Genomic DNA, 18,599 nt, shown 5'->3' on the forward strand with positions numbered 1-18,599 from the left:
CAGAAATATAATAATTCAATAGATTTTGATTTATAGAAGTTTCACCCTACTTCAAAGTGAAGAAAAAAATGACTCAGGAACAATCTGCAATTAAGAAGCATGACAAATGAGATAGTTGGCCAAGTGGTATTCTTTAACATTAGAAAGTAACTGTACTTGAAAATAACTTTATAATTGAATAAGGGTACATTAGGAAAATATGATTCAGAACCAATATTATAGTAATTAAATAAAGGAAGCATAAATGAAATAACTGCAGGAAGAATATTTCCATAGAGATTATAAATGAGATTCTGGTGGAGCAGAAAGGCCTTTAATTGTAATTTAGTGTGCACTATGGAATTATCGGCTCAGTGTGTTACTTCATCATATAAAAGAATATCTGATAATTTTCCCTAATAAGCACATGACAGCTCTTCATATTCCTTCATTACAGCTGATTAAATGTAAAAACAGTAGCTATTCCTTTGTTGGAAAAAAGAATTCAAAGCTTTGAAAGAAAGACAGCACAAAGCAGTTGCATTTCTATAGCATGTGATCCCAAAAGGCTATTATTTAGAAAGTCTGGGGAATTTTAAGTGGCACTTTAAACAATTCTTTACTTTAGTTGCTTTAGTCTTCCACTTGGTATTCTTCCCATTTTTACCCACAAAACCTTTCTCTGTAAGCCATATTCTCCTGTATTTCAGGCTGTAGCTTGTGATCACTACTACAACACACAAAAGAAAGCCAAAATCACAGGGGATCTTCTGCCATTTGGAAATACCCTCATGATGTTTCGGACAACTCTGAAAGCATAGAGACATGGGTAGGCTTTCCAGATCTGGGCTCTGCTCCTCCCAGCTATTCACTCCACCTGTTTGAGCCTAGAACACCTGGCCATCCATCCCATTGTCACAGCCACGTAGGTGAAGACAGGCTCTAATTTGAGGCAAGGAACTTCCTTTCCTTCTCCCTTCCAGTTTAGTCATTTCTGCTCTGTCTCACCTCCTTCATTCCCAAAGGTCTGATGAAATATCCCTGGTGAGAAGACGCAGGATTGTTAATACACACATAAGTTAGAGGCTCTAGAACAGTGGTTCTCAACTTTCCTAATGCCGCGACCTTTTAATATGCTGGGTACTCGTATGTGGGCGTATCTGCATGTGGGCGGACCCGTCTGGAGACAGATAGAGGAGCGGTGTCTCGGTTCCTAAGACCATTGAAAATATGTGTTTCCCGATGGTCTTAGGCGACCCTTGTGAAAGAGTCATTCCACCCCCAAAGGGGTTGCGACCCACAGGTTGATTGCAATAATCTTGCCTCAGGTCGTTCAGCGGGTAGGTGACAGAAGGTGGTAAGATACAAACTCACGGTGTCCTCATCCCTACGAGCTTTTCAATGTATTTCCTGGGCTATTAATGGGTCAGGATACAATGGAACGGAAAACAAAAATGAGTAAAGGCATTAAGCACCAGAACGTTGAAGCCATGAATTCGAGAATGACTAAATCACTCATTCCTGTCAAGTATTTGACAAAGGAAAGGACTTTTTAAAATGCCCTTTTTTTGTTCTTCATGTGAAATGGAAATAATGCAACCTGCTTAACAAAAACCCTTCCTTCTGAAAGAAGGTTGGCACACAGTGCAAGTAGAAAAGCTTTTCTGCAGTCCTGTTGTCCACATCACATGTGGGCTGGGGTTGGGCAGAGTCAGGCAGTCTGACCTTGGGGACAAGGGTCGTTCGACCCCCAGGTTGAGAACTGCTGAACTAGATTGTTTGAAAGAACAATCAATTAATAGACACATGTACGTTTAATCGGATATAATGAGCTCTTTATTATCCACACCGCTTGATGAACAAGGAATACTTCTGGTTCGTCAATTATTCTAGTTAATAAAGAGTTGACACAGGGGGTTATCATCTGACAGGAAATTGAGTTGTGGCAATATGCACTTGAGCACTGAAACAATGACCATCATCTTTGATGATGAGGAAGTCCCTTGAGCATCCTTTAGTGTCACAAGTCTACCATGATGGCTCATCGTCATTTATGATTGTACCGTGGAACATGGTGGTGTTGGTGGAGCTATCTCTTGAGTAAAAAGGTCCAGTTACTTACCAAACGGAGAGACGGTGTGTGTGTGTGTTCTCAGCTTTACTCCAGTAAGGGTCTAAGATGGTGGTGGGTCTAATGATTATCTTACCAGTCTGCAGACTGAACTGCTGTTGCTTCCAGGAAGATCTCCAACACCTGGCTCAGCACTGGCTGGTTCACAATGACCATCGCACTGGAGCTCTGCGACAGGATCAATGTGTATGGCATGGTGCCCCCGGACTTCTGCAGGTAGGATTGATCCAGCAAGTGTAATTCACCAGCAGTGTCGTGCGGGGTTTATAAACATCTGATTCCAAATGTCAACCACAAAACATGCCTGTCTTCTTGAAGCAATTAATTAACATGTCCCATGTGCTGGTTCTAGAAAAACAAACAGCATTTAATGATGTGATATAAAATATTGAAAGTTTTTGTTTGTACTGCTGGAGAATTAATCCATCTTGTGGGCTTCATTTATCCTCTGAATATTTATCAACCCAAAGTAATGCAGTAATTGGCATAATATTCACGATGAGCAAGCATTAAGAAATATTAGTTTGATTCTCATTTGAAAGGACTGTGGTAATTTTTAATGAATTAAAGAGGGCAATTTCTTTGACGGCAATGCCTGTTTTCTAAAATTAAAAGATTCCTTTGAGCCTCCTTCCCTCACCACTGAGTCACCTCGGTTTTTGCTTCTAAGGCCAGAGCACAGGCATAATTATTTTGATGTATTACTTTAACGGGAACATACACACATCTCTGTTGCTACCATAAGTTACTGCCTTGCAGGTGCCCAGGCAGAATTTGCTTTCCTAACAGATGCGCTGATTTGCGTAAGCTCGACTGAAAACTCATCTGTAATTTAAAGTTGTTATGCCTATAAATTCAGAAAGTGCCCTTGAATTTAGGAATGCCTGATGGCAGCACATGGACAATGCTGATCTTCAAATGCTAAAACCTGGGGTGAGGAATGTTTTAAAGTTGTTCAGTAAAATGTATGCTTGTTCCACATGTATGACACCTAACAACTTCTCAGAAGGCCATGGCCTTTACACAAAATATACAATTTGGAGGTTTGAGGCAAGAATAAGAAAAGGGTATTTAGTCATGCTTGACCACTTTTTCCCCACACTTTTGAACCCAAAAACCCAACAGCAACAGTCGTCATTTATATGTAAGGGTCAGGTCATGGCAGAGAACAAAACGTGTGGACAGAGCAGGCCTTTGTTATGAGCCTGGACTCACTCGTCCCTGAGGGTGAATAATGTAGTGAGGAAGAGTGTAGGGTCCGGAGCCCGGCCTGGCCACTTACTAACCTAGCGTGACCTTGAGCATATTGCTCAGTCTTTCAGTGTCTCAGCTTCCTCACATTAAGAGGGGAGGTGTTGGTAATAATAGACTCTACCCCATAGGATTGCAGGTGGATTAAATAAGTTAATACACATAAAGTGCTTGGATCAGGGGCTAGTACATGACAAAAGTTAGCTTGGATTCCCACGCAGTTCCTCATCACTTAATTCACTGGCCTTGTTTCCCTGTTTAACTATCTATGTGCAAAAAGTAGGTAGGATGGTGTAAGAAAGCAAACTGTCTCCTCAAACCAACAAGCTAACAAAGACAGTGGGAGCAGTCCTTATGGGCATGCAGAGAGCTGTCAAAGTCCATGGTTCTATGGCAGATATAATTATGTAATTTTGCCAGTAGGAACCACAGAAAAAACGCATGAATAAATTGAAATGTTAATGACTGAGAGTGTTCAAAGAAATATTCCATTTATTATGGAAAAACAAATGAAAGGCAAGTTAGCCTGTCATTTCTCTTAGAGTTGATTCATTAAGACTTCTTTACATAGATGCCAACAATTTATGGAATGATACCAGCAAGGAAGTCAGATATTGTCCATGCTCCACAGGCTGCCAGAGCTCTGCGTTTCTGTCACTCAGCCTCCATCTGTCCCGGTAGTTATTCTCCCAAGATGCTTTCAGGAAGCACTCTTCCAGCCTGGCCAGTGTCTCCGTGGTTGATCATCAACGCTTGCACCAAGAGGTCACCAGTTCAATTCCTGGTCAGGGCACATGCCTGGGTTGTGAGCTCAGTCCCCAGTAGGGGGTGTGCAGGGGGCAGCCAATCGATATTTCTCTCTCTCACCAATGTTTCTCTCTCATTATCCCTTTCCCTTCCTCTCTCTCTAAAAATCAATAAAAACATATTGGGGGTGGGGGAAACCCTTGTCCAACGGATCCCTGTGCCCTGTCATAGCAAGTGGAAAATTGTGCTGGGTGTCCCCTAGAGATGAGGGCTAGGCTAGAGAGAATGTACACTCCCCTCCCTGCCAGTTTGGCTCAGTGGATAGAGCGTCGGCCTAATGATTCTCTTTCATCACTGATGTTTCTCTCTCTCTCTCCCTCTCCCTTCCTCTCTGAAATCAATAAACATATATATTTAAAAATAATAAAAATAAATAAATAAATAAATAAATAAATAAATAAAAGAGCGTACACTCCTCATAGGCAGAGACTGTGTGTTTGCCTCGCGGCTGGAGCGCTAGTGCAAGCACAGCGGATAGTTGCTGTTCTGGCCGATAGCGATGCTCCCTAAGTATTATGTGAGTGAGAGGTCCTGTCCTCGCTCTTTAGTGCTGCCGTGAAAGGCGCTGATGTGGGTGAAAGTAACCATTTCTGCCTCTCAGAAATTGTTGCCTTTGAGAAAGCAATTTGTGGAATAGACTGATGAATTTCAGAGGGAAGGTTGAGGTGAGGGGGTCAGGGAGGAGAGGTTAACCGGGGGACATATATGCATAGATGCAGAGCCCATGGACACAAACAATAGTGTGGCGAAGGCTAGGGTGTGCCAGGTGCGGAGAGGAGGGGGTCAATGGGAAGAAAAACAGCAACAACATTAAAAAGAGGACATCTGTAATACTTTTAACAATAAAGATAAATTTCAAAAAAGAACACTCTGACCTCACTGAGCCTTAGTGACCTTGGGCGAGTTACTTAATGACTGTCTCAGAAGCCTGTGCTTCCATGTCTGTAAGATGGCGATGACAGTAGTACTTACCTCAAGGGTTTGCATAATAGTTCTAAGAGCTAAGAGGTGAGGAGTGCTTGGCACAGCCCCGGTGTATGTTAAGCTGCATTCACTTACCAGGCAAAGGGACTCACTAACCTATTAGCACGTCTAAGGAGATGTCCAGAGAGCACTAACGAATGGTGCTCAGTGGTGCGGAGGCCTGGCTGCTGGAAGGGAAGGACCGGCATGGCCTCCTCTGTGAGCTGGGTCCCATTTCTCTTCACTATAGAGAACTGTCCTCATGTGGCCTCCACCTGCTCATGGGACATCACAGGCTGTCCATCCCGTTCCACTGCCTCCTTCAAGTGCCCAGTTTCTCACTGGAATGAAGAGTTAGCCACATGGGGCTAGATTTCAGCAAAGACAGAGCCAACTGTTCTTTTTTTTTTTTTAATTAACTTTTTGGAACTTAAGGCAGGATTAGTCACCTCAAAAGAAGTCATTTACTAAATTAATCAGAGAGATGAAGACACTTGCATTCATTCAGCTAATGTGTACTAGGCACTGTGGACTTAATTGACGATGAATGACACAGGGTCTCTGCCTTCAGTCACCTGGGTGTCATAAATCTGACTGTCACTTAAAATCCTTGGACTCCCCTCTCCTCCCCCAAAGCTTTTAGAACAGAGTTTAAATGACAGAGTTTAAGTGACAGTGAGATTTGTGACTCCCTAGCTTAGCACACAAGCCCTTCAGGACCTGGCTTTTGTGTCCACTTTAGTCTCATCATCTCTGCTTATGCAGACGTATTTTAGCCACACTGAAAAACGTGCTATACCAGTCCCTTTGCCCTTAGCTTGGAATATCCACCCCTTTCTCCAGATTACTGCTGGTTCTTTTCTAAGAATATTAATGGCTGATACTTTTTTTCTGTACATACCACATGCCCCTCTCCTACACTTAATATGAATCCATGTGCCAATTCACTTAACCTTTATGATAATCCCATGAGGTAAACTTTGTTAGTATCAGCATTTTATATAGGAAGCTAAAAGACGTGAACCAGCTGGCCAGTGCAGAGCTAGGATTTCAACTCAGGTCTGCAGGACTCATTGTGTCAGATGCAGCAGGCCCTCCCTCTTCCTCTGACCTCCTTGCTGAGTCAGACCCCACCTGTGCCTCCTTCCCCCGCCCAACCTCATTGGTTGGTTTTCCATCTCCTTCATTTGCCCGCAGGATCCTTAAGAGGAGGGGTCATGTCCGCATGTGTAGCTTTAGTAGTTGTCATTGTGTCTTGCACTTGCTGTGTATTTTAATATGAGTTGGCTTAATAGATAAATTTTAAAACCTCCCTTTCCTTGACAGTGTTTAACAGACCGATTCTAAACTTATCTCAAGACCAACAGTGTCAGGTGAACAAGAAGTGTAATCGCAAATAGCAAATTCAGATTGTGAGGGTCCTCAGAAGTCACTGGTGGCCTCCTGTTTCATTCTCAACCAGAGCTGGCACTGGGTCCTCCAACAGGGGCTCAGGCGTCAGGCATCAATGTCTATCCTGCCCTCCATCACCAGACTCCAGGCTCGTCCGGGGTCAGAAAGCTGGAGAGAATCCATCCCATGCTGCATCCTAGACAGCATCAAAACACACTATTGTGTGGACAGTGGACCCTGAAGTCATGCCACACCCACACAGGAAGCCAATCCACTCTCCCTCGGTAAACTATGAATTGCAGTGAAAAGATTTGTTATCATTGCTTTCTAAACCGAGTATTTTTCATCTTGTTTTCCATTGTAAATTATTGGCAATAAGAATGGGCCAAGCACTTAAATTCTTTCTAATAATCTTATTTCTGGTCATACTTAACCCATTACCAAGTTAACAACTCTCAGCCACCCATTATTTCTTCAGTCTTAATTAGAGGAGTAATGACTCAGAGTGATCACTGTCATGGAACTAAATTAATATCTCATCTCTAATGTGAAGGACATCTCAAAGGCATAGTGAGTACCAGAGAGTTGATTCTTCTAGAATTATTAGCTTGTGAACATGAATACAGCTGCCAGCATCACAGAGAAAGTTCCTACATGGCCACAGTGCACACGTGGATCAGATGCTTATGGAGGACGGGGAGGAAGTGGTCATGCACCTGTGTGGTTCCCATTCTATGACCTAGTCTTTAAATATATTGTCTTTCTTCCTAGATGATTATTGTTTCTTCTTTCTTTGCCATAATTCGACCATGTCTTACCAGTCCCCAGGGGTTTTCATTGCCTTCTCTCTCCTGTGAGTACAGCACCCCTGATATATTGTGAGATGTTATGGCACCTGAGCTTCCTGGGTTTAGGGGGGGTAAGTTCAGGTGCCTCACATTGGCTCTTTGCCCGAAGATGGGTAAACAGCTGCAATCTCTTGCTGCTCAGTGTGCCCCAAATACACAAGTGTTATTCCGCCAACTTCTAAGGTGTGCAGCAGTTTAGCTTCCAAAAGAAGTTCCGAAGACAAGGAATCGGGCAGCAGAATAAAGGTGGCTCAGTGGGTCTCATCGGCCTGAGGCAGATGTTTGGGAAGGCTTGTTTCAGGAACATTTTCTTCTGAATGCTACACAGTGTTCCCAAAGGCCCCCCTGCAAGCCAATTTCAGAACAACGCAGACACTTGACAGTTATTGATTTCACTCCCTTCCTCAAACATTTTCTGACTACCTAGTATGCCAAGTATCACGCCAAGAATAGAAGAGTGTTTAGAGAGAGCGTCTGGAGAGAAGCAAAGGCATCATTCTTTCCTTATAGATAATCCAGCCGCAAACCCAGAGAGCAGAGCTAACCTAGATCATATCCGGAAATGCAATTATCCTTCCTTGCTTGTTAATGTTATAGGTTTCTTTCCAGTTGTACAGCTTAGCTTTAGAAGGTTGAAAAATGGAACATGACAAACTCCCGCAGCCATTAACAATAGTGGGCAGGATTGTTCATGAGCATGAGACCTCTGTTTCACACCCTGACCAGCTGCACGAAGCTCGGGGCGCCTCTGTGGGTAGGTGCTTGGGAAAATGCACAAGGACAAAGTTGTTCCCAGCCATGTGTTGCCAACCCCAGTGGGAACCTGGGGTGCCATTCGTACAGAAACCCATGTGGTGAGACAGGAGTTTTTCCAAGACACAAAGCCTCACTCTTAAGAGGACAACTTTGGTCCAAAATTGGGCCCTGAAAGTTCTCCAATTTCTCTCTGCATGAGTTTCCTCATCTGTAAAATAGCAATAATGACAGTACCTTTCTCACTGGGGTGCAGTGAGGAGTAGATAAATTGGTCTATGTAGAGGGCTGAGCACTGGTTTTGGGGTTGAAAGTGTCAAGTCTGGCACCTTGGGTGGCCCGTGAATGAAGCTATGTGCTTAAAGCCAGGCACTGGATTCTATCTGGGTGCCAGACACTCGCCTATCAAATGTAGCAGGTGTACTTACCTTAGATGGGTGGAGGAGTAAATGCGGTAATGTAACTTAAGCACCACGTCCTTAGCAGGTATTTAATCAAATCAGCCATCTCAAACCTGGCTGCATAGAAGAATCCCCTAAGGAGCTTTGTAACATTATTATATCTTTTTAATTTTATGTTTTGATCACCAAGTTTTAGACTTATAGAAAAACTTGCAAAAATAACATAGAGAGTTCTGGTATACCCTTCAGCCAGCTTCCCCTAACATTAATATTTTGCATAATTAAGGTCCAAATATCAAAACTACGAAATTAACACCAGTGTAATACTCCTAACTAAGCTAGACTTTACTCAGACTTCCGCAGTTTTCTTACTGATGCCCTTTAGCCCTTGGAAGACCCCACCCAGGATGCCTTTGCATTTCCTTGTCATGTGCCCTCAGTCTCCTCCCATCTGTGACCTCAGTCTTCCCTTATCTTTCACGACCTTGATGTTTTTGAAGAATTCTGGTCATTACTGTAGAATGTCCCTCGCTTTGTATTTCTGTGATTATATTGAGGTAACACATTACTGGGAAGGCTATCACAGAAGAGATAAGCCCTTAGCATCTCATATCAAGAGGTCCATGGTGTCAAAATGTCTTATTGCTGGCCATGTTAACCCTTATCATTTGGTTGAAGTGGTGTCTGCTGAGTTTACTCATTGAAAAGTTACTATTTTCCCCTTTGTCATTAATAAGTAGCTTGGGGAAAGATACTATACGCAAATAACCCAATTCTCCTATCTATATCCCCACTAATGTTCTATTCATTGGTGCATCTTGCCTGAAATAATTACTATGCTCTTTTAATGGTGATTTCTATTCCCCCATTCTTTCTAGATTTGTTCATTGGAATTCTTCTCTAAGGAAATGCCATTTCATCTCCCTCATTTATTTAATTACTCAGTTGTTTATTAAGATCATCATGGACTCCTGGATATTTATTTTATTTTATGGGTTTTATAATGTGTACTGTCATTATTTATTTTGATACTGAAACCTAAGGCATTTTTTTTAAACACCCATGCCTGGGACCCTCTCCAAGTCAATTAAATCCGAATCTATGGAGGTGGAACACAGACAACGGTATTCCTTTAAAGCTCCCCATGTGCACTAAATGTGAGTTCTCTCACTCTCCCCACCTCCTTTCTTCATAAAGGAAAAAAAATTTCCTCCTCACATTATTCTGCAGGACTAGCTCCCGCTCTGGCCCTGGAGTACTGATGACAGGCTGCAGCCGCTTAGGTAACCGGCTCTGTGATTAGCTACCGCCCCTGCCTCACACCCACCTTGACTCCTTCAGGTCCCCTGTCCCCAAACAGGGACTTAGGGACAGACCTTCCCTTTACAACTGTGGCCTCCTGGTGTGGCATTTCTGCTGATATTTATTGTTGCTTCCACCGGGATCAGGTGAAGGAGGAAAAAGCCACGGCAGCCTTTAGAAAGTCAGGTTTGACCTTGAACTGCAAAGGGCCTTCTGAATGGAAAGGTGGATTACAGCTGGGCTGCGGCTCTGCCTCCTCAGGCCCACAAAGCACGTGTCTGCCATTTGGACAGAGTCGTAGTGGATGCAAACAACCCCCGCTGCTTTGGACACCTTTGAAATCAAGAGTTAAATTTACCAAATATGTAAATTTAATTCTTCCTTTAGGTAATCAATATAGAGCCAGATAGGGTTCCATTCAAAGCGATGGTCATCCTGAATGAGGAAATTGATCCTCCAGGATCCTTCAACTGGTTTCCAATTTCCCTCTATTCCAGGTGCCAAATCAATCTCATGGTTATTTTTAGAAATCTAATTGTTTCTTCAGTCAGATTGATGCCAAGAATATGTCCCAAACTTAGAGGAATCAGACTTAAAGCCTGATCTTCACTGGATTAGAAGCTTAACCCCAGGTAGACCACGGCAGCATGAACTTGGCATGGTTCCCCAAATTATGCCATGGGAATTTAGGGACACTTGTCTCACAAGATTCTATTTCTTTTCTTTTTTTTCATAGTGGTAGTTCCAACTTTTTTCCTAGCATGCATTTTCTATATCGAACACATCTTCTATTTAAGGAGACTCCAATTTCTAGGGTAAGTAAATAAGTGACATCTGTCATAACTGGACAGGACCATTGCTGATGTTTCACTGCACAACATATAGATACTTCTGAGACAGGCATAATAGAGATGCAAAGTACTCATTCAGCACAGCATCCAACCCAGGATGAGGAATGTTCAAATGTTCCATGACCAAAATAAATCTCTCTTCCTGGAAGAACTTTAACCTCCGAGGAGAGGCAGCTCAAAGGTTTATTGTTGTCAGAGCCACACACCGAACACCCCTCTTGATAAAATACTTCAATTCCTGACTCCAGTAGAGTTGCTACTCTAAAAGCCATTTGTGTATTGATCTCCTCCAAAGAAAATGAATAGGTGTCTAACAGGATGAGCATCTTGGTGACCGGAGGGGACGCAGGACACTAGGTGCTGAAAGGTGGTTTGCCGGAATGCCTGGCCCTTTTTTGTTTGTTTGTTTTTTGTAAATCATCACCTGAGGTTATTTTTCCATTGATTTTAGAGAGAGTGGAAGGGAGGAGGAGAGATAGATAAAGGGAGAGAAACATCGACGTGAGGGGACACATCGATTGGTCTTCTTCCGCACTCACCCCAACCAGGGCCAGGGATCGAGCTTTCAACCAAGACACCCTTCAGTCCAGAGACCAATGCTCTATCCATTGAGCCAAACTGGCTAGAGCTGCCTGGCCCTTTTAAGAAGAGAGCTAAGAAGACAAAAAGAGCATAGTCTCTGCCCCAATGCTGGTTAGCTCAAGGTAGGAAGACTACCTGTTGGGATATCATAACTAACCTTACCGCCTAGACTTCAAGACAGAAGGGGTAGAGGAGACTGGCCTAGAATGAAAGCCAGTCTGAAACCAGGGCTCTTTGGTTTTAGATATTTTAGTAACCCTACAGCAAGGGCACACACAACCTTGAAGACATGAGCCAGTGTTTCTCGTTTGAAGTGGAGACGGATATAGACATGAAAACGTTGGGACTATCAGGCTGCACAGCGGGGACTGAGGATTTGGAGTTTCTGGGTTTAGAGACTCTAGAGTTGAGTGCATCGTCATCTCTCTGGACAACAGGAGGAAAATGAAGGCATTGTGACTACTGTCTTCTTTCTCTTTCAAGCAATCAAATTAAGATCATCAGCCTTCCATACCTAGAGAGGAGATTGTCTTTAGAGGCTTGCTGTGTAGCTCTAGCTCCATATAAATTTCTTTCAACAACATAAATTCAAAAATTATTTATTGAGCACCTACTAGGAACAAGACAAAGACCTGCCCTCATGAACAGACAATGAGCCAGGAAACAGCAGCTTCAGACAGATGCTGTAAAGAAAATAAATCCGAATGAGAGGGCGTGGCGGGGCGGGCACCAGGTAAAGCCTCTCTGAGGAGAGTACGTTTGAGTCCATCCTCAAAGGTGAGAGGCATGAGCTGGTGAGAACATGTTCCAGCCAGGTGATGGCCCTCAAGGGCAAAGGCCACAAGGTCGGGACGAGCTTGGATGGATTGACGACCAGAGGCCAGTATGACTGCAGCATAGGGGACAAAGTCAAGTGGGTTAGGAGAAGGCTGTGTCTGGAAAGGAGCCAGATCACTAACACCCTATAAGGCCATCCTCTTAGTGTAATTGGAATGTCTCTGGACCATTTGGGAGTTGGAATAGGGAAGGGAAATGATCTGTTTTTATTTTACAAATATCTCTAGAGATGCTTGTAGTAACAGACTGTATGGGTGCAAGAGTAGAAGGAGTCTAGTAAGGTCTTAATAATATATAGTTTTTGAATTGCAAAAGCCCGAACGTCCTACTGTACTGTTTGAATCTCTCTGTCTGGTAATGATGGCCACTGTTTTTATTTCACAACATAAAACCTCTCTGCTTGCTTATTGCTTAAACATCATAATGAAAACATTTGTTGACATTCATTTAACTTGAAAATATGATTTGTGCTTATCAGCTTATTAAAGATAACTCTTACCTCAGTCAGTCAAAGGAACTCTTTTTTTTTTTTTTTTGCTTTAATGACTCATTTCATCTTCCTTCTACAGGGATCCCAACCACCCTTCAGTCCCTTATCACTATTATGAACCTTTCGGACCAGATGAATGTACAATGTACCTGTCCCATGAGCGAGGGCGGAAGGGCAGTCATCACCGCTTCATCACAGAGAAACGAGTCTTTAAGAACTGGGCACGGACATTCAATATTCACTTTTTTCAACCAGACTGGAAACCAGAATCACTTGCTATAAATCATCCTGAGAATAAACCTGTGTTCTGAGGAATGAGCGTGTCAGACCGAAATTCCAAGCACCCACTGTACCAGACACCAAACCACTGGACTTCCTGAGCCCCAGACACAAAGGAGGAAGAGAACTGGAAGGAAATGTCTTCACTCCTCAGTACCATGTGCAGATGCCTATGAGAAGTGACTACAAAACAGCGCCACTGGCGTACAGGAAAATTCCAGATGCGTGTTCTCCCTTTCAAAGAAGCAGACCTCTTATTTCAATGATGCTGCCATGGTTATATTTTGGGTCTCTTTAAGTATTGCCTTCAAATCTGAAACATGAGCAGCTCAACAGCATCTATTAGGTGTATTCCTTTATAGAAATACCATGTCAAAAGACACTTTTCTATCAAGGTGTATCCTGACCTGACCTATAACCTTTGTCATCTGTTGGCCCTTGTGTGTGTGGTTTGTATAAAGCTGCCTGAAAGTGTTTCTGATGAGCACAGCTCCACGGACTTTCATAAAGTAAATGCCCAGTATTTATTTACGAAGAGTTTTGTAGTGTACTCTAGGCCAGTATTTTTATAGATTATTATGTGGTAATTTAGCCCTATCTTTATTTAGGTATTTTATTCTAATGCTTGAATCCCCAACGATGGTTGGAAAGGCCTGGAATCGGGTTGATGAGTTGCTGTGCTCGCTCACAAGGCTCATTGTCAGCGTGCAGTTGGAATTTTCGCTTGGCAATGTTGTCTTGCTTTTTCTGAACCCTTAGCCTTCCAGAATAGCTATAACATTTTCCAAGATGCAGAAATGCTCCAAATGACAAAACTGAAAACCAAAAACTGTGTCATTAACACAGAAAGAAACTTAGAAGAGAAATTGAAAGAGTTTCCTTTAGTAATAATTTGTGGAGTTCACTTAAGCCCTGGTTTCCTCTTCTGCAGAATGATGTCCCTGTACTAGGTCTTAACATTTCATTCCAAACCTGAAATTCTACGGGACTTTGAGTCATTTCAGGACCTTGAACTTGGAATGATGGGACTCCCACAGTACCAGGGGCCTTTCATATTGCCCTACTACCTATCTCCCTCTTGTGATTAAAAACATAGGTTACCCCTGGTCCCCAGTAACTAAAATCTACTCCCTGCTTTGAGAGAGAGAGAGAAGAAAGAGAGAGAACTTCCATGGTGTTGCCTGACCACAAGAGTAAGGGACTGCACTTCTGTGAGTCTGTCAGGAGAATTTTCCTATCATATCACGCATTTATCCTATGAACTATTTAGATTCACTCCCTACAGATCTTACATTATATTCACCACCATTCATCCCTGGTGTGGAGGAGTGTGAAGGATTTATTTTGTTCAGAGCCAAGGTCAGTCGGTAGGAGAGATTTTCATTTAAGCAAGTAATATTGTTCAAAAATAGTCTTTTAAAAGATGTAGCAGTGTGTGTGTTTTTACCCATGGATTAAGAGGCATTAGTTTCTCTAATGCCAAGTTTGAAGGCACCAGCAAATACCAGGTATGAAGGCTGATGTTGTTTTTACAGAACATGACCTGGCTTGTGATTCAAGAAGTTGTCTCACATTACCAGTTCTTTTCCCTGTCCTTAATCAGTACTAAGATCCCATGTCCCTGCAATAACTGGTACTATTAATTACCTGGAGTCTGGTTGTTGAGATGCAAACACGGCCTAGATATTTATACATATAGCAAAATGAAGTTGGTGTTATTGTGGTGTGGCTTGAGCTATTAAAAGCCAGTACAATTGAAATGTCTGTTCAAAACATACTGGAATGTGTCCTATAAATTTTCTCATAGTTTGTAAAGAGAATTTTTTTCCAGTACAATCTCTTCTGCAGCATGGACTCTGAATACACAATACTTTATGAACCTTTGAAAAGTGTATAAACTTTAGATAATTGACATACAGGCCACCCTTACCATCACTTGAAGGGATTATATTGTTCAGATGTAAGTAGCTCCTTTAACTACTTTTATGGACAGTTAAGAAGGCATACATGGGAAATGCAACGAAGTATATATTACTAATCCAATAATATCTTAAATGTCTGTGTTATCTTCAAGTTTTAGGGTTTGTTTGTTTTTTAAAGACCTCATGATAGCTTCATCTTTTTTTGTAACTCCTCCCTCTCAAATACCCAAAAGAGTGAAAAAAATAACAAAACCAAATTCTGAAATTTCTGTCTTCACTGGGAAATATTTTAAATATATGTGTAGCTAGGACATGTGAGTGTGTGAGTTTATATTTTTTAAAACATGCTATAAATAAATGTAAGAAATTATCACTTAGGCAGTGGTTTTATTACAGCATTTAAAGAAAATGCCTAGAATTCTGATAGATTGTGCTGATGGACCTGGTTGTGGGCAATTGAATTCTTATATTGCCACTATTTCATAACTATCAGTCTTAACACCATTCAACACCATTAAGCATCAACTCTGATATAAAAGGTGACTATAAAACCATGTTTACAGACCTCAGTGATTTCAGTATCTGATTGTGTTTGAAGCCTAAGTCATCCTCGTTATGTTACATACCTTTTTCTTCTCTCCCCAGCTGTGTCATCAGCTTCCTCCTAGCCTAAGACCCCAGTAGCACAAAGCCACAGCTGGACGATCCATAGCATCTCTTATTTCAACGCAACAACATTTGGCAGAGGCCATTACAATAGATAGCCATTATGAGCAAAGATACAGGAATTCACAAACAAAATCAATCACTTCAAATGGCCCATGAAAAGAGGAACTTGCATTTAATATTCTATAGTAAATATTCACCCAAGAAAGCGTACATTAAAAGAACATTAGGAGGTGAATATTCAGTGTGCTCTGTGGGGACTTCGCTGTGTGGTTTCCATTGTGGTTGATGGGTGTTTGGTAACTGAGTCCCTGCCCTTCAGTAACCCTGGTATGTGTTCCTAAGGGCTAGATGTAAAACCGGGGCGGTTCACCAACTTCCTAAGATTTCAGAGTTAGAGCTTTTCTTCAAAAATTAAGTGAAAGCAAAACATGAAGTATTGTACCTAAGAGAGAAAATTGTGTATGGTTTCGTGGAGTCCTTAGTGACTACTAGATATGTGTATCAGATCCCAAACAACACTTCTCAAGACAGATTACCTTTGTTTTCTGAAATTCTCTCCATTACTGATCTATTTGAATTACATTTATTTAGTTATTTATCTTAACCTTCATTGTTGAGAGTATTATTTGAATTACATTTAAATGGAAGGATATAAACTCATTTTTTGAAATTATTTTTCTTGACTTCAGAGAGGAAGGGAGAGGGAGAGAACATCAGAGAAACATCAATGATGAGAGAGAATCATTAATCGGCTGCCTCCTGCACCCTCCATCCCCCCACTGGAGACCAAGCCCACAACCTGGGTATGTGCCCCTACCGGGAATCGAACCATGACCTTCTGGTTCATAGGTTGATGCTCAACCACTGAGTCACAGTGGCTGGCTACAACCTCATTTTTAAAATCAAAACCCCCCTCAAAGATTAAAAATCTTGATTGCAAAGCTAAATGAATGCTAGGTAAAGTGGAAGGAAAAGCTAAACTTCTGTTAGGACTAAGACAATGTTATTTAAACACTTAAGTACCCATTTACAATAGACCAAATATTTACCCTCATGTAGGCATGGCCTCATTTCAGAAATATACCCTGGCTTCCAAGAGGGTGATGATTGAGATTGCCCAATAGACCTACTCAGAGAGAAGGGTCTCTGTTCCCATTCTCTCTCACTGAATTGTCAGGTGATAACACGCCTACATATTTCATACCTGATCTAGTTACTTCTTCCATCCTCACTGCTTCTCTCTTGAACCTCACTTTGTCTTGTTGTTATCATTCTCTCATGGTAGGCTTTTTGTTGTCCACAGTGTGTTCTTAAACCAGCAGTCTTTGGGGGCTGTTAAGTTCTCCCCAGTAGATTTTTAAACTAGAGACCTATCTTAGGAACAGGTTTGGGGTAGGTCCTGCCATGACCATATTAGATGAGAGGAGTATATCTGGCTACAAGACAAGGGTTTTTGAAATGCCATCCTGGTTTCCCAGATCCAGGGGAGTAGGAGAGGAAAGGAGGACCAAGACACAGACTCCTGGTACTGAAACCAGGACAGTCCTGGGCAAACCAGGATAGTGAGTTACCCTATCAAAAGGCCACCTCAAAAAAAGAACTGTGATGCTAAGGCCTTGGAGGGAAAAGTGAACCAATTGCCTAGGTTCTGGTATGTGCCAGAAGATAATTTGGAATGGAGAGCAGTGGTAGAGTGTCCATAAGATTCAAACATGAACAGGAGTAAGCCCTCTATTCTATCTCACTCGTCCCCACCAACTCAGGGTATTGAACCAACATGGAATTGCAAAAAATAAAAAATAAAATAAAAAGCGCTGCACTCCTGTTTGTTTCTACTTAGAGCTCTAATGTTACATACTACCTTGGGTTGTTCTGTCTTCTTATGTATGTGTCCTGTCAGTCTAATTAGATTGTAAGCTCCTTGAGGGCAGGAACTGTTGCTCCTTTATCTTTGTAGCCTCATGCCTAGTACAGTGCCTTGCACACAATAGGCAGTCAATAAATGTCTGTTGTTGATGATAACCTCTTAATGTTGACCTATACCTATTGGATTGGTAATTGATATATAGTCTTCCATTTAAGATGTACAGGAGACAGAATAGGTGATAAAATAGTTACATTTTAAGAGGTGGCAAGTGTATAATGTTTTTAATCAGCAGCGCTGCCCTAGATTTTGGTAGAATAATGTTGCTGAACTCATTGGGTTTGCTAATGCTGGCTGTACTGAACACAGGTGAAGTAAACTCAGCAAGCTTTGTGTCCTCGCTGTTCATGGCACAAATTAAACTTACGGTTGACAGAGGCTATACCCTACACAGAAGGGCCGTGTGAGCTCTGACTTCTGTGGTTCAACTATAAAAGCTGCTGGAAATCCAACTGGTGGTTACTGAGGGTCTATAAAAATTAAGTTTACATTTGTCTTAAGAACAAAATGAAACAAACAAACAAAAAACAGAACCCTTGTGTTTCTATGAAGCGATCCAAAATGGTTTCATCTCTATCCAATGGGAGGGGAAAGAACTCATGGGAAAAGGTGGGGCTTTCCAGGCTCCTGAGTTACTACCTGGCCAGCACCTGGTGTCCACTTACCTCCAGGTTGCTTGTGAAGGCAAGATGGCACAAAGTCAGTAAAGGTGAGTTAGCATCCAATGGCTACCTCGACAAAAGATCATAATCATTACTCTCTTAAGCACAGAATTCCTTTCTTTCATCATCTACTCTTCCACAGTGGTGTAATCTCAATTTCATTTTGTAAAGTGTAGGAAAAAGCACTAGAAGACACAGCATTAAACTGAGAAAAATGCTTATTTCTGAATGGATAGGATTAGAGATTTTCTCACAATTTCAAAATTGTTATTATAATCACATAATGTTATTTCATAAAATATTTAAAAAGATATGAGAGCAGGATTTCAAACTGAATCCCAACAGGGGTATTCAGAGGAAATCTAATACATGCCATGTCTAACTACACATTAAAAGAATGTCTTTGCTTTACTACATAAATCATCTCAAGGGTTAGCATCTTTAGTTCTTTACCATGTGACTAGTTCTTCAATTTCAAAACCAAATATAGGAAATCCATGAGATTGAATCAAAATCTTCCAGTTGCATTTTAGCTACTGAATATCTGCTGGGCACT

At 41.8% G+C, this 18,599-nt stretch overlaps 1 protein-coding gene across 1 annotated transcript in view; it reads left to right on the plus strand.

Moving 5' to 3' along the window:
- Positions 1 to 15,536, plus strand: part of ST6GALNAC5 (ST6 (alpha-N-acetyl-neuraminyl-2,3-beta-galactosyl-1,3)-N-acetylgalactosaminide alpha-2,6-sialyltransferase 5) — a 171,294-nt gene extending 155,758 nt beyond the window's left edge. Inside the window, exons 4-5 of the mRNA XM_006774689.2 lie at positions 2,219 to 2,326; positions 12,667 to 15,536. Coding sequence (XP_006774752.1) covers positions 2,219 to 2,326; positions 12,667 to 12,898 — 340 coding nt within the window. The 3' untranslated portion in view covers positions 12,899 to 15,536. The remainder of the gene's footprint in view (positions 1 to 2,218; positions 2,327 to 12,666) is intronic.
- Positions 15,537 to 18,599: the final 3,063 nt, after the last annotated feature.

This window comes from Myotis davidii, unplaced genomic scaffold (assembly GCF_000327345.1).
Source record: "Myotis davidii unplaced genomic scaffold, ASM32734v1 scaffold248, whole genome shotgun sequence".
In the NCBI taxonomy this organism is placed as follows: domain Eukaryota; kingdom Metazoa; phylum Chordata; class Mammalia; order Chiroptera; family Vespertilionidae; genus Myotis; species Myotis davidii.